The 23,760-nt window shown below is 42.6% G+C and overlaps 1 protein-coding gene across 3 annotated transcripts in view; it reads left to right on the top strand.

Annotated features, from left to right (window-relative positions):
- Window positions 1-23,760, top strand: part of AMN1 (antagonist of mitotic exit network 1 homolog) — a 158,081-nt gene that overhangs the window by 100,308 nt on the left and 34,013 nt on the right. For all 3 annotated transcript variants that reach the window (XM_077469299.1, XM_077469297.1, XM_077469300.1), the window contains 2 exons: window positions 16,316-16,463; window positions 22,973-23,190. In XM_077469299.1, the coding sequence (XP_077325425.1) occupies window positions 16,316-16,463; window positions 22,973-23,190 (366 nt within the window). The remainder of the gene's footprint in view (window positions 1-16,315; window positions 16,464-22,972; window positions 23,191-23,760) is intronic.

The raw sequence follows: 23,760 nt of genomic DNA, 5'->3' as shown, positions 1-23,760 counted from the left end.
GCTGCAGGAGATTTTTAGGGGAAATGGTGGCCTCCTTCAGGGCCGTCCCTTATGCGCAGTTTTAGTCAAAGACTGCTTCAAAACACCATCCTGTCGGTCTGGAATAAAGAGGATTCAGGCCTTGTTTGTTTCCAATACGCTTGGCTCCCAACATAGGTCATAGCCTAAATTGGTGATTGTTATCCAGCAGGAGGGAAAATCTTTATCCTGCAAGGTGTTAACAACAGATGCCAGCCTTCCAGACTGGGGAGCAGCCCTGAAAGAAGATTCTGTCCAGGGGAGATGGTCCAGGTTAGAGGACCTTGCAGATCAACTTTGTTGGAAGTTTCAGGCAGTACATCTGGCCATAGAATCTTGGCGGTCAGATTACAGGACTGTCCTGACAGGATTCAGTCTGACAGAGCCACGGCAGTGGCTTACATAGATCACCAGGGGAGGCTCGAGAAGTCGTGCAGCCCAAAAGAGAAGTGAAGAATGTTCTAGCTTTGGCAGAACACAACACTCCTTGCCTATCAGCAATTTTAATATTTCAGGCGTACTACTTGAGACACCAACAATTATTTCCGGGAGAATGATCTCTTCACCCCGACATCTTCCTAGCAATATGTCAGATGGGGTACTCCGGACATGGACCTATTTGCGTCCAGATTCATTAATAAGGTTGACAACTTTATGTCAATCAAGGGGTCCGCTAGCAGGCGGAACAGACACCTTAGTCTTCCCAGGGGATCAGTTTTCACTGATCTATGCATTTCCTCCAGCTCTGCTACTTTCGCGCCTTCTCCGCAGGATTAAGCAGGAACAGAAGGAGGTGATTCTGGTGGCCCCAGCCGGGCCCAGAAGATTTTCATTTATCGAGATCATAAAGAGGGCAGTAGAAGTCCTTTGGACTCTGCCATTATAGCCAGACCTTCTTGCACAAGGTTCGGTATTTCATCCTACTTTACGGACAAGGAGTTTAACAGGTTTGACTGTTGAATCCTACTCTATAAAAGATCGTGGGTGATCTCCTTCAGTAGTGTCTACTTTGACTAATGCCAGGAATCCGGCTTCCGGAATCACTTACTATAGAATCTGGAAGGCATAGGTTTCTTGGTATAGATCCAAGGGGTTGGCACCACAGGAAGTATGTCAATAGGCAGGATTCCTGCAAATAGGATCTGAAATGAAGCTGGCCTTGATCCAGGGCGTGTCGATCTCTTTTCCTATGGCCTCTTGCCTCCCACTCTTGCCTCCCACTCTTGGGGCATAGCTTATTCAGGAGGTAACATGGTTTATTCCCCCTATCAGTCTATGGTCTTATCGGTTTTGTTAAATCAGCCATTTGAACCTTATGAGAAATTCTCTTGGTTCTTTGAAAAGAAAGATAATCTTTTTTTGCTTGCCATTTCTTCTGCTAGAAGAGTATCGGAACTAACAGCTCTGTCTTGTAAGAGCCATATTTCATCATCCATAAGGATGAGGTTTTTTTATGTCCTCATTCTGAATTCTTACCAAAAGTGGTAACAGGTTTTCATTTAAACCAAGATATTATTCTTCCTTCTCTCTCCCCAGAAGCCTTAATCTGGGAAGAGAAAGCACTTGTCTCTTGATGTAGTAAGAGCGATCAGAATCTATTTAAAGGCAACCGCTCAGGTTTGCAAAACACAGGTTTTGTTTGTACTGCCAGAGGGTCCAAGATATGGACAGGCAGCGTCAAGATCCACTATTTTCCAAATGGATTTGTCAAGTGATTGTTCAAGCTTCAGCTTAAAGAAGAAAAGAAGAAAATTCTTCCTTCTCAGATTAAGAGCACACTCATCCAAGGCGGGTAGTGCATCATCAGGCCTCTATGGCTCAGATCTGTAAGACCGCAACTTGGTCTTCGGTTCAGATGTTTATCCAATTTTATAAAATCAATATTAAAGGTCATGAGGATATTGCCTTTAGGCACAGCATACACTGCAGGCTGCAGTATGAGTCCTTCCGACCTCCTGTTTCCTTGATTCTGTCCCCCCCTTCCGTTGCCATTGCTAAGGGACATCCCACATAGTTATTACTATGGCTCTGTGTCCCCTGATGTAAGAAAAGAAAATAGGATTTTTAAAACAGCTTACAGAAAAATCTTTTTCTTTGATGTACATCAGGGGACACAGAGGTCCCTCCCTTCTTCTTCTTATACACTTTGATTGCTTGGCTACAAAACTGAGGACCCCAGTAATGGGAGGGGTTATATGGTGGAAGGTCACGCCTTAAGGGGTGTGCCAGTGTCCAGCACCTGATACGCCGATATAACCCACATATTTATTACTATGGCTCTGTGTCCCCTGATGTACATCAAAGAAAAGGATTTTACAGGTAAGCTGTTTTAAAAATCCTTTTTGTTTTTTGTTTTTTTTTAAACAATTTATTAATTTTAAAGTAAATAAAAGAAATAAGCTCGCGCAGCAAAGAAAACGCATAAGGAAGTCGTGCCCGCATATGTAAACGTTGTTCAAATCACACATGTGAGGTATCGCCGCGATCATCGGAGCTAGACCAATAATTCTAGCACTAGACCTCCTCTGTAACTCTAACCTGGTAACTGTAAAAAAAAATTAAAGCGTCGCCTATGGAGATTTTTAGGTACCGTCGTTTGTCGTAATTCCACGAGTGCGTGCAATTATAAAGTGTGACCTGTAACATCATCTTTCACATTATACAAAAAAATTGGGCTAACTTTACTGTTTCGTTTTTTTTTAATTCTTAAAAGTGTCCCTTTTCCCAAAAAGTTGCATTTAAAACACCACTGCACAAATACTGTGTGACATAAAATATTGCAACAATCGCCATTTTATTCTCTAGATTCTCTGCTAAAAAATATATATCTAATGTTTGGGGGTACTAAGTAATTTTCTAGCAAAAAATACAGATTTTAACTTGTAAACACCAAATGTCAAAAATAGGCTTAGTCATGAAAGGTTTAACAGCAAATTTTAATGCAAAAAAATGCTCAATCTCCCCACCAACACAGTCAGTGTTGATGGGGGGAGTGCCTTCCATGGTGCTATTGTGTTCTGTGGGGGGGGGGGGGTCGGGGCAGAGCACAATGATTACTGATAGTGCCTATAGCCGCCGGCACTAATCACATGATAACAATGCGTGAGGCTATTTGTACCCAAGTTGATTGATGGATTGACTTGGGTACAGTCAGCCTGCCCATACATATACATGGCAAGAAAATGAGCTGGTACCTGCTATACTGGCTGAATTTTGATCCATGTATGACTGGCTTAAGGGGTTGGTTTACTAAAGGCAAATGGATTGTTTGCTTTACAATTCCAGTTGTACTCTGCAAAGGAATTTTCTCCAGAGATTAGTAAATGATGTGAAGCTTCACTTTGCAAAAAATACTCAACCACATGCAAGGGAAATAAAAAAAGACAGCATTTTCCTCTGCATTTCCCTCATTTACTAAGCAGAGCAGAGATTTCTCTTATTTCCCTTGCAAAATGCAACTTCACGTACAAAGTGCACAGCTTACCGTATTTTCCAAACCATAAGACGCTCTTTTTTTCCCCCCAGAAATATAGGGGAAAATGTCTCTGCGTCTTATGGAACGAATGTATGCTAGGCACCGCCCGCCCACCACCTCTGGTAACTCCCCCCCCGCCGCCACTGCCAGAAGAGAGGCAGGAGAGAACGGAGGACAGACATCTGAAGCCCCTGTGAGTGCAGGGTGATCTGCCGACTAGGCCTGACATTGTTGCTGAGACAGAAGACAGAGCATTCAGCCGCTCGGGTTGCTCTGTCTTCTGTCAAGAGGATGGAATGACATGAGGTAAGGCTATGTTTATGGCAATGGTCAGGCTGCGTTTATGGCAATGGTCAGGCTGCGTTTATGGCAATGGTCAGGCTGCGTTTATGGCAATGGTCAGGCTGCGTTTATGGCAATGGTCAGGCTGCGTTTTATGGCAATGGTCAGGCTGCGTTTTATGGCAATGGTCAGGCTGCGTTTTATGGCAATGGTCAGGCTGCGTTTTATGGCAATGGCCAGGCTGCGTTTTATGGCAATAATAAGGCTGCATTTTTTTTCATTTCACCTTCAGGCTGCATTTCATGAGTACTGGTAAATAATTTTGGTTCAGAATATCTTTTGGTTCAGAATATTTTTTTCTTGTTTTCATCCTCTAAAACATAGGTGTGTCTTATGGAGCAAGAAATGTGGTATTTACCTTCAGTTAATCGACCCCATAGACTTGGCTCTATAGTAAATTCACATACTAAAGCTTGTTAGTTGTATATGCATGGGTGGGCGTGTGTATATGCATGGGTGTTGTTAAATGCTTTGTGAAGGTTAGGCATACGTTGATTTATTTTTTATTTTTTTCATTCAACCAGTCTATAAATGCAGTCTATAAAGATATTTTATGCTCTCACCAGAAAAACAGACTCTTAAAGTATTTGTTACCCTAAAAATTTTTTTGATGCTGTTCCTTTTAAAGCATGTTACACAGTACAGTGCTTGTGCTGTGTTCTGGCCCCCGTATCACCTGAAATACCTGGCTGATCCTGCCTGGTTCTGACCTCCCCCCAGTAAAATGACCATGGTTTACCATGACACCATTGTCAGTTTACGTGCCTAGTCATCCGCAGCCCTGCTCTGTGCTCTCCCCCTCCCTCCCTGTGCGCTCATGACAGTGCCTGCCCCCTCCCGTTTTGCTGCTTTAAAAACTATAATATATCCCTTTCCCGCCGAGCGTACGCAGATCTGCGTACTCGGCTTCCGGGGGGTATACCGGGATGATGCCCGCACCTGCAGGCATCATCCCGGTACTGTTTTTTGCAGCAGGCGATTGGCTATCCAGGCATAACAACCGATGCGGCTAAAAGCCGCTTGGCTGTTATGCCGGAGGAGCGGGAGGGGACGTCCCCCCCTCCCGCCGCCTCTCGTCGCTGTTACCGGTGCTCCCGCTCGATCGGGAGCACCGATTCGCAATCCGACGCCTCCGGCTGCTGCGGAGGAACTGGAACGAAGCCGTAATCGGCTTCGTTCCAGTCTCCTCATCGTAAACACGGAAGCGACATCATGACGTCACTTCCCGTTTACTCGGCTGCCAATGGCGCCGGTTTTAAACAAAATATCCGGTATTCAGAATCGCCGTTTTCGGCGATCTGAATACATTGAAGTGTAAAGGAGGGGTGGGGGGTCTTTTAGACCCCCGATCCATCCATAAAGAGGACCTGTCACCACCTATTACTGTCACAAGGGATGTTTACATTCCTTGTGACAGCAATAAAAGTGATCAATTTTATATTATTTTTTTAAAACAATTTAGTCATTTTAAAATCCCCGCGAGCTCGCAAAGCAAAGAAAACGCATATGGAAGTCGCGCCCGCATATGTAAACGGTGTTCAAATCACACATGTGAGGTATCGCCGCGATCGTCAGAGCGAGAGCAATAATTCTAGCACTAGACCTCCTCTGTAACGCTAACCTGGTAACCGTAAAAAAAATTTAAAGCGTCGCCTATTGAGATTTTTAGGTACCGTACTTTGTCGTCAATCTACAAGTGCGCGCAATTATAAAGTGTGACATGTTTGGTATCTATTTACTCGGCGTAACATTATCTTTCACATTACGCAAAAAAATTGGGCTAATTTTACTGTTTTTTTTTTTTTTATTATCATGAAAGTGTCCCTTTTCCCAAAAAGTTGCGTTTAAAACACCACTGCGCAAATATCGTGTGACATAAAATATTGCAACAATCGCCGTTTTATTCTCTAGAGTCTCTGCTAAAAAAATATATATAATGTTTGGGGGTTCCAAGTAATTTTCTAGCAAAAAATATGGATTTTAACTTGTAAACACCAAATTCCAAAAATAGGCTTAGTCATGAAAGGGATATTCATGCCATTCCCTCTGTTATATAACAATATGTGTCCCAGTGTCTGCTCTATATCAAAAGAATGCAGATTATACCTTATATCAGAGCATCTCCAGGCACTCACGTGACTCGTCTGCTCTCTCCTCTCTCTCCTCCCCTCCATCCTGACTGATGTCAGTGGGTGTGCTCGGCCATGCCTGTTATAGCTGCCAGCTGGGGAGAGGAGAGAGCTGAGGAGTCATGTGAGTTCCGGAAGATGCTCTGATATAAGGTATAATCTCCATTTTTTTATATATAGATGAGACACTGGGACGCATATTCTTATATAACAGAGGGGATGGCATGATTAACAACCACTTTAATATTACATATGGGTCAAATAAAGTCTGTTGTGAACCATACAATCCAATGCAATCCTCCGTTCATCACAGATATGGCGTTGCAGCATGTAAGAAGGATTGAAATATGTCCATAGTGCAGTTTTTTTTATTAAGTCACATTTATTCAACCATAAAATTACATGTATTAATGAGGTAACCAGAATATAGAAAAGCCCAGCAACAAAATGGCTGACAAGATACTTCCTGTTCCGTTCAACCGGACTTCGTCAGAGGATGTGGCATCAGACTGCATTGGACATTGGGATGTTTAAGAAAAGCATTGGTCCTGTTTTATATATTTTGCCCACACAGTGGGGCCCATACATGGATCGAAATTCAGCCGATCCCTGTCCCAGCAGCCAGTTTTTCCAGCAGCTGGGAATGTATCGACCTTTTTCTATACGGCAATATCATCTTTTATAATCCTCCTGAAGTGCTATTTGTATTCGTATACAATGATCATATACACCGTGTGCAGTATTATTAGACAAGTTGTATTTTTGAGGATTCATTTCATTATTGTACAACTACAGTGCTGTCAGTCAGTCCAAAATGGTAATAAACCTCAAACCTGAATATTTAATAAAGTAAAAGTGAGGTTTTGGCTTTCTTTTTTTTAAATCAAAATAAACTTTATTGAGCATAAAAAATCAATACAGAATGTTACATATTAAGCATCCGGTGCAATAAGCACCAACCATCAATAAAAGGGTGTACAAAGTTTGTATGACATACATGTCTTGATTCACCATCCTTGTAACTATTTGACATTTATACAAAAATATAAGTGTTCATGAGATTCCGCTGAAATGGGTAGTGAGAGTGATATAAGACTATCGTTGCGGTTTTGCTTTATTAGAGTAATGGCCCTTATCTGTACAGGTGTGGGAGTTTTCGATCCACCTATCCCATATCTTCTGAAACTTGCTTGGGCAACCACGGTGGGAGTATAGGACTTTCTTATACAGTAGCGTGAGATTCACAGCCCTTTTCCACTGCTGAACCGTGAGAAATTTGGGTCTGAGTCAAAGTTGGGCTATCTGCATCCTGGCTGTAAAGAGGGTTTGCTGCAAGAATGTTGTGAGATATTTCTCTGGGTAGAGGAAGAAGACCAAGGATGCATTGGCGTGGGCACAGTGTCAGGTAGGAGCCCATATAATCATGGAGGAATTTAATGATCTGTGCCCAGTACTGTTGGATAGTTGGGCAGGTACAGATGAGGTGGTGGAAAGTGCTGTCAGTGTCCCCGCACCTAGGACATGTAGGGTCGGTGTTCGGTTTGTATTTAGACTGTCTAGCGGGTGTGATGTACGATTTGTGGTGAATATAGAGGTGGGTGAGCCTGTCAGTTTGGGGGATACCTTTTTGGGTGTTTCTAGTATCTCCCCCCACTGTTCATCTTCAATTACCCTGAGTTCCGCCTCCCATTTCGCTTTCAGCTGATATGCATGGGCCGTAGCCCTAGGGTTAAGGAGGTGTGTGTATAGTAGGGAGATCAGTTTCTTGGGGTCATCCCCAAGTACTATGTCTACTAGGGTAGTGGTTTCACATAAAGGTGCAGAGTTCCCGAACTTAGTCTGGATGGCATGGCGTACCTGCAAATAGCGAAAGAATGTGTGATTAGGTCGAATTCCTCTTTGAGGTTCTGAAACGTCTTAATGTTATGGTTGGTAAAAAGCTGAGAGAGATGATCCTCTTGGCTATCCATATTTTATAATCTGGGATACTCAGCAGCTCCGGTAGATGAAGGTTCTCCCATAGAGGTGTGTGTGCGTGTATGGAAGGAGACCCAGTAAAGGTCTGCGCCATGTGCCAAATTTTACAGTGGTGCGATAGCATGTGTCACCTGTCGCCTAGGAGCAAGAGGCCCTGATGTTTGCAGAAGATTATTTGGAAGGGATGGGCCACAACATCTGTAGCCGCCATGCATACTAATGTGGAGTATCTAAGCCTATCATGCTTATCAACATAATAAAAGTGGGACAATTGGGAAGCAAAATAATATAGTGCCAAATCAGATAAGGCGGTACCGCCCAGGTGGGTAGGGCATTTCAGGGTCTGCCATGCCAATTTGTGTCTGGAGGAGCCCCATATAAAAGTATTAAGAATAGATTCCATATTTCTGAACATACGGGCTGGGACAGGGAGAGGGGCATGCCAGAAGAGATAGAGGAGTTTGGGAAGAAGGATAATTTTTACTAAATAAAGCTGGCCCATGACTCCAAGAAGGAGTCTGGACCAGACCTGGGTTTTGCGTTTTAAAAGTTCAAAGAGAGATTCTAGATTTAAGCTAGTATAATCTGTAAGGGATCGGGAGCATTGTACACCTAAGTATTTAATTTGGTCTGTTCGTACTAGAGGTAAGGCTGCCTGCATTTCCTGTGGGACTGTGACATCTATTAGGAGAATTTGGGATTTGGACCAATTGATCTGAAGTGCAGAGAAAGCGCTAAATTAGTTGTAGAGCTGCTGTTAGGGAGGGGCCGGCGTCCTCCAGATAAAGCAACATGTCATCGGCATAAAGGCTGATCACCTCAGTCACCTGGCCCAAGTGGAGGCCTCGAATATCTGAGTGTGCCCTGATGGCAATGGCCAGGGGCTCCATGGCCAGTGCATAAAGCATGGGTGAGATGGGGCACCCCTGGCGAGTTCCCCTGGGACAGAGGGAAAGGGTTGGATATCTGACTGTTTATTTGGATATGAGCGGTTGGGGCTTGGTATAGGAGCTGTAGCCACTTGATAAATCTGGGGCCAAATACAAATCTCCGCAAGCACTCCCACAGATAGCCCCATTCCACCGAATCAAACGATTTGGTGGCATCGAGACTGACTACTACCTGTGTGCCGGTGTTACCGTGTGGGGCTTGGAGTTTCATAAATAACCTTCTATGGTTGAATGTTGTATTCTTATTTGGCATGAAACCCGTTTGGTCAGGATGGATGAGGTTGAGTATTACTTTGTTAAGTCTAAGGGCAAGAATTTTAGCCAGGATTTTAACGTCTAATTGCAATAGGGAGATAGGGCGGTAGGACTCGGGGCATAGGGGGTCCTTGCCGGTTTCGGGATAAGGACAATCAGGGCCTCACTCATAGTGTGCGGGAGTGTGTCGGTATCATATATGTGGGAGTATAATGCATGAAGTTTAGGGAGAAGGGTTTCTTGGAAATGGATGTAGAAATCTAGGGGGAGGCCATCAGAGCCTGGGGCTTTGGATGGTGACAGACACGCTATGGCCTCCGCAATACATTCCTCTGTAATGGCGGCATCAAGGAGCTCCACCTGGGGGTCTGTAAGGGTAGGGAAGTCTATGTTCTGTAAAAGGGCTTGGAGTTCACATGGTGGGCGGTTGGCCTTTGAGGTGTATAGATTGGCGTAGAAGCGTCTGAACTCCTGGGCCACTTCTACCGTATCTGTTAGGGTGACCTCAGTTTCTGAGACAAGCATGACCACCACTGGGGGGCTGTGATGTAAATGGGCCATATGTGCCAGGAGTTTCCCTGCCCTCTCCCCATGTTTGTATGTTTTTTGCTTGCTAAAAAAGATTCCTCTCTTGGCCTTTTCAAAATGCAGGTGATCTGTAAGTCTGGATTGCAGACGTAGCTTGGCTGAGTTCGAGGCTGTGGGATTTGCCAGGAACACCTGCTCTAACGAGTCCAGCGCCTCCTCGGCTTGCTGTAGAGCAAGTCTTGAGGAGGCCTTATGCCTATTCATATGGTTTGTTAAGATCATGCGGGCATGTACTTTAGGTTTTGGCTTTCTTAGGAAAATACTTATTTGTGTGCACAATTACTGGGCAACTATTAGTGTGCACAGTTATTATGCAACTAAATGAAAAATTATAATTTTCCCATCTGACTTGTTTGTTTTCATCTGTTAAAGAGTGAATAATAAACAACTCCATAAAAAAAAAAGGGGCCAGTATAGCCACCCTTCTTTCCAATAACAGTCATAAGCCTTCCATTCATGGAGTCTGTTTTTTGATCTGTTGACCATCAACTTTTTGTGCATCAGCAACCACAGCCTCCCAGACACTGTTCAGAGAGGTGTATTGGCTTCCTTGAACCAGGGCTAGATTAAGAGTATCATGGGCCTGGTGCAGTGGGAATCTAATGGACAGTCTTGGGTGATCAGTACAGGGGGGGGCGCAATTACAAGCACCGATCTCCCTCTAGAGGAGGTATAGTGGCTTTCAGCTGCTTCATGAAGAGTCATAGAGGGAGTGGTGATGGTGTCGTGGTGACGGTGCTTGTGATTGCCTGCCGCACCAATCACCCCCGACTTTCAGATTCCCCTTGCTGCAGGAGGTACAAGGAGCAGTGCAGTATCCAAATGGTCAGTTCGTCCCTGCTGTGCCTATATTAAGGTAGGAGCCTGGAGCTGCAGCTCCAATAGCCTCTACCTTAATCTGGCCCTGCTTCCTTCACCATAAATGTCACCTTTAAGAAGGGCCCACAAGTTCTCAATAGGGTTTAGGTCAGGTGAGGAAGTGGGCCATGTCATTATCCTTTCATCTTTTCGGCCTTTAATGGATAGCCACACAGTGGAGTTCTTTGATGCATGTGATGGAGCATTGTCTTGCATAAATATTATGGTCTTGAAAGATGCAGACTTTTTCCTGTGCCACTGCTTGAAGAAAGTGTCTTCTAAAAACTGGCAGTAGGTATAGGACAGTGATGGCGAACCTATGGCACGCGTGCCACAGCTGGCACGTCAAGCCCTCCCTGTCGGCACGCCAGGGGAATCCCCCAGCCAGGCAGTCACTTGCACTGACATTGCAGGCAGGGAGGAGCCGACTCTCTTCCTTGCTTCATTGCTAGTGACATCGGCAGGGGAGTGGACAGCCAGTCATCTTATTCCTTGTGTGTCATTTAAGTGTAAAATTCTTCTTTCTCCACCATCCAGACTCTGTTCAGCAGCTTATTGCCTCCTGCGGACCCCTACACTTCTGGTAAGGCATTCAGGGATTCCTTTCTGCAGGTACCCTATTTCAGCTCCCCCTGCTCCAGGAAGACTTTGGTTCAGTCTGTCCTAGTGCAGCCTGTGAAAAAGAGAAGGGGGAGGGGCGGTGCTGGGAGCTGATTTTCAATGGGGAGAGGTGCAATGGCTGCTAGCTGGCATCCAGGCGGCGGGGATATCAAGGAATGGCTGGATGTCGGGGATTCCTTCAATGCTGTCTGGGGAGAGCTGGACGATGAGGCAATAGAAAGGTAAGGAGGAGGGTGGATCCTCCGATTTACATTGTACTGTGTGGGGGCATGTTAGTAGTGCAGGAAGCATGTGTCATGTACAGTAGGTGAGTGTAATGGTCAGGTAGGTGAGTGCATGTGTCAGGTAGGTGAGTGCATGTGTCATGTAGGTGAGTTCATGTGTAGTTCATGTGTCATGTAGGTGAGTTCATGTGTAGTTCATGTGTCATGTAGGTGAGTTCATGTGTCATGTAGGTGAGTTCATGTGTCATGTAGGTGAGTTCATGTGTAGTTCATGTGTCATGTAGGTGAGTTCATGTGTCATGTAGGTGAGTTCATGTGTCATGTAGGTGAGTTCATGTGTAGTTCATGTGTCATGTAGGTGAGTTCATGTGTAGTTCATGTGTCATGTAGGTGAGTTCATGTGTAGTTCATGTGTCATGTAGGTGAGTTCATGTGTAGTTCATGTGTCATGTAGGTGAGTGCATGTGTCATGTAGGTGAGTGCATGTGTCATGTAGGTGAGTTCATGTGTCATGTAGGTGAGTTCATGTGTCATGTAGGTGAGTTCATGTGTCATGTAGGTGAGTTCATGTGTCATGTAGGTGAGTTCATGTGTAGTTCATGTGTCATGTAGGTGAGTTCATGTGTCATGTAGGTGAGTTCATGTGTCATGTAGGTGAGTTCATGTGTAGTTCATGTGTCATGTAGGTGAGTTCATGTGTAGTTCATGTGTCATGTAGGTGAGTTCATGTGTAGTTCATGTGTCATGTAGGTGAGTTCATGTGTAGTTCATGTGTCATGTAGGTGAGTTCATGTGTAGTTCATGTGTCATGTAGGTGAGTTCATGTGTAGTTCATGTGTCATGTAGGTGAGTTCATGTGTAGTTCATGTGTCATGTAGGTGAGTTCATGTGTAGTTCATGTGTCATGTAGGTGAGTTCATGTGTAGTTCATGTGTCATGTAGGTGAGTTCATGTGTAGTTCATGTGTCATGTAGGTGAGTTCATGTGTCATGTAGGTGAGTTCATGTGTCATGTAGGTGAGTTCATGTGTCATGTAGGTGAGTTCATGTGTCATGTAGGTGAGTTCATGTGTAGTTCATGTGTCATGTAGGTGAGTTCATGTGTCATGTAGGTGAGTTCATGTGTCATGTAGGTGAGTTCATGTGTCATGTAGGTGAGTTCATGTGTCATGTAGGTGAGTTCATGTGTAGTTCATGTGTCATGTAGGTGAGTTCATGTGTCATGTAGGTGAGTTCATGTGTAGTTCATGTGTCATGTAGGTGAGTTCATGTGTAGTTCATGTGTCATGTAGGTGAGTTCATGTGTAGTTCATGTGTCATGTAGGTGAGTTCATGTGTAGTTCATGTGTCATGTAGGTGAGTTCATGTGTAGTTCATGTGTCATGTAGGTGAGTTCATGTGTAGTTCATGTGTCATGTAGGTGAGTTCATGTGTAGTTCATGTGTCATGTAGGTGAGTGCATGTGTCATGTAGGTGAGTTCATGTGTCATGTAGGTGAGTTCATGTGTCATGTAGGTGAGTTCATGTGTAGTTCATGTGTCATGTAGGTGAGTTCATGTGTCATGTAGGTGAGTTCATGTGTAGTTCATGTGTCATGTAGGTGAGTTCATGTGTAGTTCATGTGTCATGTAGGTGAGTTCATGTGTAGTTCATGTGTCATGTAGGTGAGTTCATGTGTAGTTCATGTGTCATGTAGGTGAGTTCATGTGTAGTTCATGTGTCATGTAGGTGAGTTCATGTGTCATGTAGGTGAGTTCATGTGTAGTTCATGTGTCATGTAGGTGAGTTCATGTGTCATGTAGGTGAGTTCATGTGTCATGTAGGTGAGTTCATGTGTCATGTAGGTGAGTTCATGTGTCATGTAGGTGAGTTCATGTGTAGTTCATGTGTCATGTAGGTGAGTTCATGTGTCATGTAGGTGAGTTCATGTGTCATGTAGGTGAGTTCATGTGTAGTTCATGTGTCATGTAGGTGAGTTCATGTGTAGTTCATGTGTCATGTAGGTGAGTTCATGTGTAGTTCATGTGTCATGTAGGTGAGTTCATGTGTAGTTCATGTGTCATGTAGGTGAGTTCATGTGTAGTTCATGTGTCATGTAGGTGAGTTCATGTGTAGTTCATGTGTCATGTAGGTGAGTTCATGTGTAGTTCATGTGTCATGTAGGTGAGTGCATGTGTCATGTAGGTGAGTTCATGTGTAGTTCATGTGTCATGTAGGTGAGTTCATGTGTAGTTCATGTGTCATGTAGGTGAGTTCATGTGTAGTTCATGTGTCATGTAGGTGAGTTCATGTGTCATGTAGGTGAGTTCATGTGTCATGTAGGTGAGTTCATGTGTCATGTAGGTGAGTTCATGTGTCATGTAGGTGAGTTCATGTGTAGTTCATGTGTCATGTAGGTGAGTTCATGTGTCATGTAGGTGAGTTCATGTGTCATGTAGGTGAGTTCATGTGTAGTTCATGTGTCATGTAGGTGAGTTCATGTGTAGTTCATGTGTCATGTAGGTGAGTTCATGTGTAGTTCATGTGTCATGTAGGTGAGTTCATGTGTAGTTCATGTGTCATGTAGGTGAGTTCATGTGTAGTTCATGTGTCATGTAGGTGAGTGCATGTGTCATGTAGGTGAGTTCATGTGTCATGTAGGTGAGTTCATGTGTCATGTAGGTGAGTTCATGTGTCATGTAGGTGAGTTCATGTGTAGTTCATGTGTCATGTAGGTGAGTTCATGTGTAGTTCATGTGTCATGTAGGTGAGTTCATGTGTAGTTCATGTGTCGTTCATGTGTCATGTAGGTGAGTTCATGTGTAGTTCATGTGTCATGTAGGTGAGTTCATGTGTAGTTCATGTGTCATGTAGGTGAGTTCATGTGTCATGTAGGTGAGTTCATGTGTCATGTAGGTGAGTTCATGTGTAGTTCATGTGTCATGTAGGTGAGTTCATGTGTCATGTAGGTGAGTTCATGTGTCATGTAGGTGAGTTCATGTGTAGTTCATGTAGGTGAATGCAATGGTCAGGTAGGTCAGTGTATGTTGCACAGTGCATTCTGCATTCTTTTTGGTCCCTTAGGGCTCATTCAAAGCTGGCAGGTTAAATTCTGTGTTGGCACTTTGAAAGAAATAAGTTGGTTTTGCGTTGCGGTTTGGGTACTCGGGTTCAAAAAGGTTCGCCATCACTGGTATAGGAGTTGATTGGGAGTTGATTTTGAGTCCTTCTTAACCTGCTCATCAACTAGGTCATCTTTAATAATACCAATACCCCAGCTCCATATTGCTGGCATCAAAGTGGAGCTCTGGGCCCTTTACCGATCAAGCCACAGGCCCATTTACCTGGTCCGTCAAGAGTCACTCTCAGTCCATAAAACATTTGAAATATCTCTCTTTAGATGTTTGTTGGCCCAGTCTTGATGTTCCAACTTATGTGTCTTGTTCAGTGGTGGTCAGGTTTTAGCCTTCATTACTGAAGGCGTATGTACATTCCCTAGACCCACTGTGATGCCATTTTAGGTTTAGTATCCATTTTGTCAGAATGCATATAGTCAAACATTGCTTGTTTAAATCTTAGGTATTCGCCCACGCAGGTTCCCATGAAGATGTTTTTCTTTATCAGTTTGTTCTGTGACTTCTTAGAAATAGATACTGATTACACTGTCTTTAAAACAGTGTGTCTCCAAGTTTGTTATGTAGTATATGTATTGTTATGGATTGTATGTCTGGAACAAAATTGTTTTGCATAACTGTGAAAGGTCAAATGACGCACATGGGGGGGTTGTATAACGTTGTATGACCAATCTTCCCTATATAAGCGTGAGAGAAATAAAAGCTTATCAGATTTACTCTGACCAAACTACAGCAACCTATCTGTGTCATTGTTTGTAATGAGTATATCCCCAGGCCTGTCGGTATAGGATGAAGGGAAATGAGACTGCGGTCTATAAATAGTTTTAACCCTTAAAATTACCTAGGCCATGTCTCTGAGCACTAAAAACCTTGTACTTCTGGGCACTCCGGGTAGGTTGCAGTTCTGGAATATGACAGCACTGGAGGATAATGGGTTCCCAGTAGCTTCATATTTGATTCTTCTCAAATCTTTGGCAGTTTATTTGTGTCTTTTTTTTTTTTTTCTTACAACCCTGTTGACTATTTGCAAAAACAAAACGTGTGATGGTTCTGCGATCACACCCAAATCTATTAGCAATTTCAAGAGTGCTTCATACCTCTGAAAGACTTTTTAATTTGTTTTACTTTTCAGAGTCGGTTAAATCTCTTTTTTGGCCCATGTTGCCTGGGGAAAAGAAGCTTGACATAGGGTGTTGATCTCCTTAGGCCACACCCTCCCTCATTACACAAATACACCTCACCTGATATGCTTAAATCCAATAAGCATTCAAGTTTATACCGCTTGGAGTTGGACAATATGCATAAAAATTAAGATTTGGTCAAAATACTCACTTGCCTAATAATTGTGCACATAGTGTACAATGATCAGTTTTGCCAGCTTCAGCTGGCGGCACTGATCATTCAAGAAAAAACTGTCAGACTGGTTGTACACAAGTCAATTGATCCTCTTGCGTACAACCAGCTAGCCCATCCGTGGATTGAAGTTCATCCGGTCCCTGCTGAACAAGCCGAGTTTCTGTCCATGTATGGCCATCTTTACAGTATCTATAGTGCATAATAACGCATTTTTTTTAGAAGTTAAGGGCCCTCTAATAGGGCACAGCAAAGAGCATGGTGTTTTAACAATGTATTTGGACAATGGATTGAATGTCAGAGAAGTGTCAGTTTGACTCACTGTGGAAGGTGTTGTGAACCAGTACAAAGAGCCACCTTTTTAATGGCCTCACTAAACATGCATCACCCTCATATTGTGGACCTTTCCCTAGGTGTTGCATCCATCGGTCAAAAAACTGGACCTCCGCGATTGTGTTGTTTCAGACGATGCACTACGGGTGATATCGCTATGCAAGCAGCTCAATAAAATCAATTTAAACTCTTGCAAAGGGGAAGAGAGGACTTCAGTCACTTCAGAAGGTAAGCAGAAAAAAAAGTTTTCAAAAGTCTTCTGCACATTTGTTTCTTTTATTGTGGCATAATACCCTTAAAATGGCTCTGGCAGAAAATGTAAACTTTAATGTATACCTAAAGGCAAAACTTTTTTTTTTCCCGTTTTGAATGGGGAATAATTAGAACACCTGTCAGGTTTTGCTGTCTGTACCCCTGTTAAGTAGATTCACCCTCTCTATTTGTCCTGTTTACCATTATTATTGAAAGTGAAAGTAAAAGATATTTCAAAATTTGTGTTGACACCAAAACAGAAAGAGAAGGGAAATCTTCCAATGGGGACACTAGCTCTGGTGACCCTGGTGACACCCAGGGATTCCCTCACTTTGGAGTTTTGCAGGGATTTCCTCTCACTTGCTTTTTTGGCCATGGGACAAGGGAGTGAAAGGGAAATCTCCCCAATGGGACACAGATGGTGAAAAAAAACTTACAGGGGTTATAATCCTCCTTTGCTGTATCCAAAAAACATAATTTAGCACTACCGTATATACTCGAGTATAAGCCGAGATTTTCAGCCTCTTTTTTTGAGGCTGAAAGTGCCCCCCTCGGCTTATACTCGAGTCATCGCTGTCTGTCTGCCCGATCAGCGTGTCGAGCAGACAGACAGCGGCCATTCTAGGATTCAAAGGCCGCGCCTCCGTCGGTGATAGGCGGAACACTGAATTTCCCAGCAGTCTGTGTTCCGCCTATCACGGACATCCTCTCATCCTCGTCCGTAGTATGATGATGAGCGGACGTCCGTGATAGGCGGACCACTGACTGCTGGGAAATTGAGTGTTCCGCCTATCACGGACATCCGATAGGCGGAACACTCAATTTCCCAGCAGTCAGTGGGAAATTGAGTGTTCCGCCTATCACCGACGGAGGCGCGGCTTTTGAATCCTAGAATGGCCGCCGACGAAGAGCTGAAGGACGGAGGCTCGGCTCGGGACGGGCCGGGACGGGCCGGGACGGGACGGGCCGGGACGGGACGGGCCGGGACGGGACGGGCCGGACCGGACGCAGGCTGGACGGACACAGGCTGGACGGACACAGGCTGGACGGACACAGGCTGGACGGACACAGGCTGGACGGACACAGGCTGGACGGACACAGGCTGGACGGACACAGGCAGGCTGGACACAGGTAGGCTGCACGGACACACACACACACACACACACACACACACACAGGGATGGATGGACGGACACACACACACATGGATGCATGGACACACACACACACACAGGGATGGATGGACACACACACACACACGGATGCATGGACACACACACACACACACACGGATGCATGGACACACACACACACACACACACACGGATGCATGGACACACACACACACACACACACACGGATGCATGGACACACACAGGGATGGATGGACACACACACAGGGATGGATGGACCCACAGGGATGGACGGACACACAGGGATGGACAGGCATGTCTCACCCTCGGCTTATACACGAGTCAATAATTTTTTCCAGTTTTTTGGGGGTAAATTGGGGGCCTCGGCTTATATTCGGGTCGGCCTATACTCGAGTATATACGGTACTATAAAAATTATTTTCACTTTTAGAGTTAAATACAAAAACTTCCTAATGTGGATTGTGTACAAGTTGGAAACTTATGAACATTTCTAAGGCTTTTGTGCTCAATATAAGAGTGACTTTTGTGCTTAAAATTTCACTACCATTTTGCTAGAGCCTAACCTAAAGACTGTCATGTGCTTAGTTAATCTTTTCATGGTGTAAAAAATGGCTATATATTGTATATAATAAGCTTTCAATTACGATTGTGAGACGAATTTCCTTAATTATTTCTGAGTCAGCTTAAATCAAAATGTGTGTTTTATAGTACACACCAAAGTAGAAAAATAATACTTACAAAAATAGTACAATGATACAAAAGAATGTGTTGCTTCATATATGATTAAATCTTCTAGTATTGTTCATTCATTTCACAAGGTATGAAAAGAGTTCTTACAAGTTACATGTGTTAGACCATGTGGTCTATTGTCTTGGCTTTTAAAATGGCCGAATAACCCTTTCTATGCTGAAGAGAAGATTGTGTGCTGAGATAAATGGATAGATGTAGTCAGAGCTGTGTGTAGGTGATCAAGAAAGCGTCTTCAAGCAAACTTTTGCTTATATGAAGCTTCTAAATTTACGCCAAAAGAAATACACCCTCCTTCTATTCAGAAGTGGGGGCTACTTTTCACATCTGGTATTCTTCAGACCCACAGACTACTCTTCTAATGACATAAAATGGGGGAAGAGAACCTTAGACTTTAAACAAAATATCAGTTACATAGGAAATGGTTTTAAAAGCATGTATAAGATTTACGATATCCATCAAAATCCTGACAGTTTTTAAATGTTTACTTTTTCAGTCCATCGTGTCACCATCTAGAATTTATTAATTCAAAGTTGTCTTTCACACAATTATAAGGAATTCACATTCTCAATAAAGTATAATAAAGCCAAATTAAATTTTAGATATTTGAATATAACACATGGACATCTGTTATAGAAGTGGGATAATAGTTTTAATGACCTTCACTTTATATTCTTCTAATGTCATTTGCTGGTGATATGTTATTTCATATTTATTGTTTAATTAGAACACCTACATAATCTGGCCTTCAGCTGGCCATATCTAAAAATCAATCACAGTTGGTATGAGTGGCCTTCAGCTGGTAGGCAACAGTTGTTTTGAAAAAATGATGTTAAATGTGTATATCTCATTGGCTCTGTAATATGTTATGTAATATCATCTCATGTCTTTGGGTTGTAATAATAGAAGTTTATATCTGATATAGAATCAGAATGATGACTTGCTTTCATCGTTCTCCCACATGTGGTAAATAACCTTCGCTTTGCATATCAAGAAGTCTTCCTTCTTTTATCAAGGGGTATGTCCAGCCCAGACATTCCCCCACTAGTTTTTTGTGTTCCCATGCACACAGCATACCCATGCCTCCCAACCATCCCTGATTCACCGGGACCGTCCTGAGTCCCGGGCATCTTGGTTCCCGAGCTACACTTTGCATGGCAGCTGGCATCTCTCCCCGGCTGCCTCTGACACACAGACAGTGGAGAGCGGAGTGCACTGAAACTGCCCCTCCTCCTCCTCCTCTGTTTTCCTGTACTCAGAGGAGGATGCGGGAAGCAGTACACCACTCTGCCAGAACAGGGTTGATCTGAGGTCTGTGATGATTTCTGTGTACATGAGACTTGCAGAAGAGGGAGGCATGGGGAAGTGAGTAAGGGGGTGACATGGACATTCACTGTACTGTTCATTTAAGCACAAGAGACTCCATTTTGTCCTCGCTGCTGAAATGTGTTCTGTAACCTTCACCTAACACACAGAAACATCTTCTACTAAACACTCTCTACTCCCTCCTCCCTTCTCAATGTTTTACTTTTGCAATTGTTCTATTCTCTAGCTTTTAATAATATATTTCTATTTGTTAGCTCTTAATAACATATTTCTATTTGTTAGTTTTTAATAACATCTCACACCACCCCTTTCTTATCTATGTATAAAATAACATGTAATAATACATTTTGACACTGAACGGACATTTTAAACACAGTGATTGAGTCCTGTGAATCTGTTCCTGCAGCTGCAGTATTAACTTTGTTTTAGAGTCCCAATCAGAAATCAGTCATAACAGGGGGAATGGATGGAGCTGGGATAGGATTAGGGGAATGGATGGAGCAGGGATTGGATCGGGAGAATGGATGGAGCCAGAATGGGATTGGGGGAATGGATGGAGCCGCAATGGGATCAGGGTGGTGGATGGAGCTGGGATGGGATCGGCAAGGAATGGCTTTGTTTTTAACAAAAACGAATAAGTACATTATGACTTCTTAAAAGAGGGGGTGGAAGTGAATTTTTCTACTAGCAGCGGTGGGGGGGGGGGGCATTGAGTGGAGACAGAAGACACACGAGCTGACAGGCAGATGGGGGGGGAGAGGAGGACAGAGGAGAGTTGAGGATGATGGAGGCACGTAAATTGACCATGGTGTCAGGGCTCAGCAGCCATGATGAACTATGGTCCATTCACAGGAGGCAGGATCAGCAAGGTTTTTTTTTTACAGCTTCCAGAGGGACAGGTTATACAGCACAAGCACTGTTCTGTTTAACCTGCTATGAGGAAACAGGATCTTCTTCTTTTTATTTAATTTTTTTAGGGTTACACACACTTTAATGCAGGGATTGCAGGATTTTGAATTTAGAACCACTTTATTCTTTGTTAGGCTTTAAATTTAAAGTAGAATGTAAATGTTTGTGGCTTTTAAATTCGACCAGTAATAAAGCATTGGACTAACTGTGAATGCTCTGCTGCTCCTTTCTTTATCTATGAGTTGGCTAAGTGTGCATCATATACAGGGACACATTTTTACATATCAAGATAGGCAATGGCCTAGGCTAGCAGGGCTGCCATGAGTGGCAACCGGCCATGCACATGTAGTTGCTGACTGACAGCAACACATCCCTGTGTTAAAAAAAAAAAAAGTTTCTACAATATAGCTGCTCAATTCTGTGAATTTTCGTTTGTGGACTATTATTGTATGTTCTTATTTTACCCATCCAAGGTTTATACATCTATGAAGAAACTTCATACAGGACATCAGTAGACTTATTAATTCTAGGTGTAACAACACATCTTGGGCAAACTGTCGCTCCAACCTTGGCTTAAGCCTCATTGTGCCATTGAAGTAAATGCGTGATGTATTGGACTAGGCAGGACCTTCAGTGATGCAGGTTTAATAATAACAGCTGGGAACATACAAGATCATGTTCAATGTATAGGGCATGCAAATCTAATTTATACCGTTAATTTATACAGTTCCTTACAATGCAAGCATATTAGGTACAATATGATTGGTTGCGAAGATCTTTATCATTGGGGGTTATTTGTTAAAACTGCCATTGTCTCCTGCTGCTGTCAATCAAAGTCAATAGCCAATGAGCAGAGAGGGGGCAGGGCCAAACCACGGCTCCATGTCTGAATGGATACTCGAGTTGTGGCTCCACTCAGGTGCCCCCATAGCAAGCTGCTTGCTGTGAGAACACTCAACAGGAGGGAGGGACCAGGAGTGCCGATGAGGGACCCGAGAAGAGGAGAATCTGGGCTGCTCTGTGAAAAATCACTGCAACAGATCAGGTAAGTAGGACATGTTTGATGTTTTTAACCAAAAAGAAAACAAGTCTTACTTGTCTTACTTGTCTTACTTAGTCTTACTTTAATTGAGCAAGCTGAAGTTAGAAGCTGACTGGCTACTATGCTCAGCTGCTGCAGATTCTAAGTGCTCCAGTTTTAGTAAATTATCCCCATTGCAACTAACCATAAAACTGACACCTGTAATGCATCCAGGCAAATCTATTCATTCCCATAATTCCTATATATTTATTCAAAATGATTTATAAGAGTTTTTGTCTATAGTTTTACCCATTAAAATACCTTGTCTGCAGACAGTATGATGCCCAACGTGTTCATCATTAAATCAAACTCTTCTTGGTAAGACTTCTCCAGCCCAAGAACATATTTATGACTGGGGAAATTAACTTTTCACCCCACTCTGTGTTAAATGTCTTAATAGTGTTTAACCATACAATTCTATATATGTATGTATTCATATACTGGTTACATAAAGTTAATTTTCCCAAAGTTAACTGTTTTATTTAATATTGTCTAACTATTAAAAAAAAAATATGTATATGTATGTATGTATCACACGTAGTGTTTTCCTATGCAAGTATAGTTCAAAGTATTAGTTAAGCCACAGGCAGACCCTTTTCTGTGAACCTGTCAACTTAATGTACATAGCTTTCACATGTTATACGCGATATACTTCTTACAGACAGTACAAAGATTTATTTAATTTCTTGTCAATGGTTGTTTTCCTATTTCAAAGAATAGCATTCTACCAGGTTGTATTTCATTTTTTTAGGTTGTTTTCCTTAATAGTGGTCACCAGTTCAACTGTAACTGTGGATTTTCTCTATTATGAAATAGTATTATATAATTTTCTAGAGACTAAAAACTATTGCATAATATTGAATTAATAATGATAATACTACTACCACATTAATAATATGAATAATAATTATATTATCAATAGCATATGCAAATGAATATGAATAATATGAAATACATGGGTTAATATGACATCCTACTACACTATGATACCTAATCTTGATAGTTCAATGAGTTTGGCCAGTTGACTAACAAAGGGAAAGGTATAAACATTCTCTTATGATCACCTGTAATTGCTGATATGCCATTCCAAAAGCCCATTTGATGAATTGAAAAATGAAAAAAAAAAAAAAAAAAAAAGAATTACGACTCAGAAGAGAGAAATGGAACCCAGCTGAGTGTCTAGTTGAAAATATAAACAAATTAACTTGCTTCCGTCACTGAATTTGCTGTCCAGAGCTGTTATCCATATTTCTCCTATCTCTATCTAGGTATTGAAGCAGTCGCACAGTCTTGTCCATACCTCTATGAGATCACACTGAAGAAATGCCGTAATATTACTGATGGTGCCATCCTGTCGCTTTCCCTGCATTGTCCTCTGCTACAGATCGTCAACCTCAGTGGCTGCACCCAGCTCTCTGATGTTTCACTGCAGGCTCTGGGGCAGAATTGCCCTCTTTTACACAGCGTGGACTTCTCTGTTACAGCAGTATGTATAGCTAGGGGCCTTATTTCAGAAAAATGCTCTTAAAGTTCATCTGTTGCCATTTTTATTTAGTTTGTGTCACATTTGGGAAATTTACCTCTCACTTTCAGTAACTATTGGCATGAAAAATACATATATGATGCAGTCTGTCAATAGTGTTAACATAGTAAGTTATGTTTTTCTGAGTTTTTCTTTATCACAGTATTATTAGGCATTTATTTAACACTGTGGGAGCTGCTTACAACAGTGAGGTTTTATTCATATGACTTAAAGATTATCTTCGGGTTTTAGTGAACTTTAAATAGTTTGTTTAGACTAAAGTAACATTAAACCTTTGTTTTTGTTTTTTAACTAAAGTGAGTGTATTTTTTTTTTTTGTGAGAACACTATAGAAGCATTAAACACTTCAATTATGTTTTTATTTATCCTGTGGGATGCCATCATTTGGCTTTGCCTGAGGTAGGTGGGCAGAAGAGCAAATAATGGAGGTATCCTACCACTGGAATGCCTATGGGATCTAAAAAGATAAGTTGTTTCTGTAGCCTGCAATACTAAAATATTAGTTTTGGATGG

The sequence above is a fragment of the Lithobates pipiens genome, unplaced genomic scaffold (assembly GCF_037356315.1).
Source record: "Lithobates pipiens isolate NorthernLeopardFrog02 unplaced genomic scaffold, aLitPip1_a1.2 Scaffold_8, whole genome shotgun sequence".
In the NCBI taxonomy this organism is placed as follows: Eukaryota; Metazoa; Chordata; class Amphibia; order Anura; family Ranidae; genus Lithobates; species Lithobates pipiens.
This window is presented reverse-complemented; position numbering and strand designations above follow the sequence as displayed.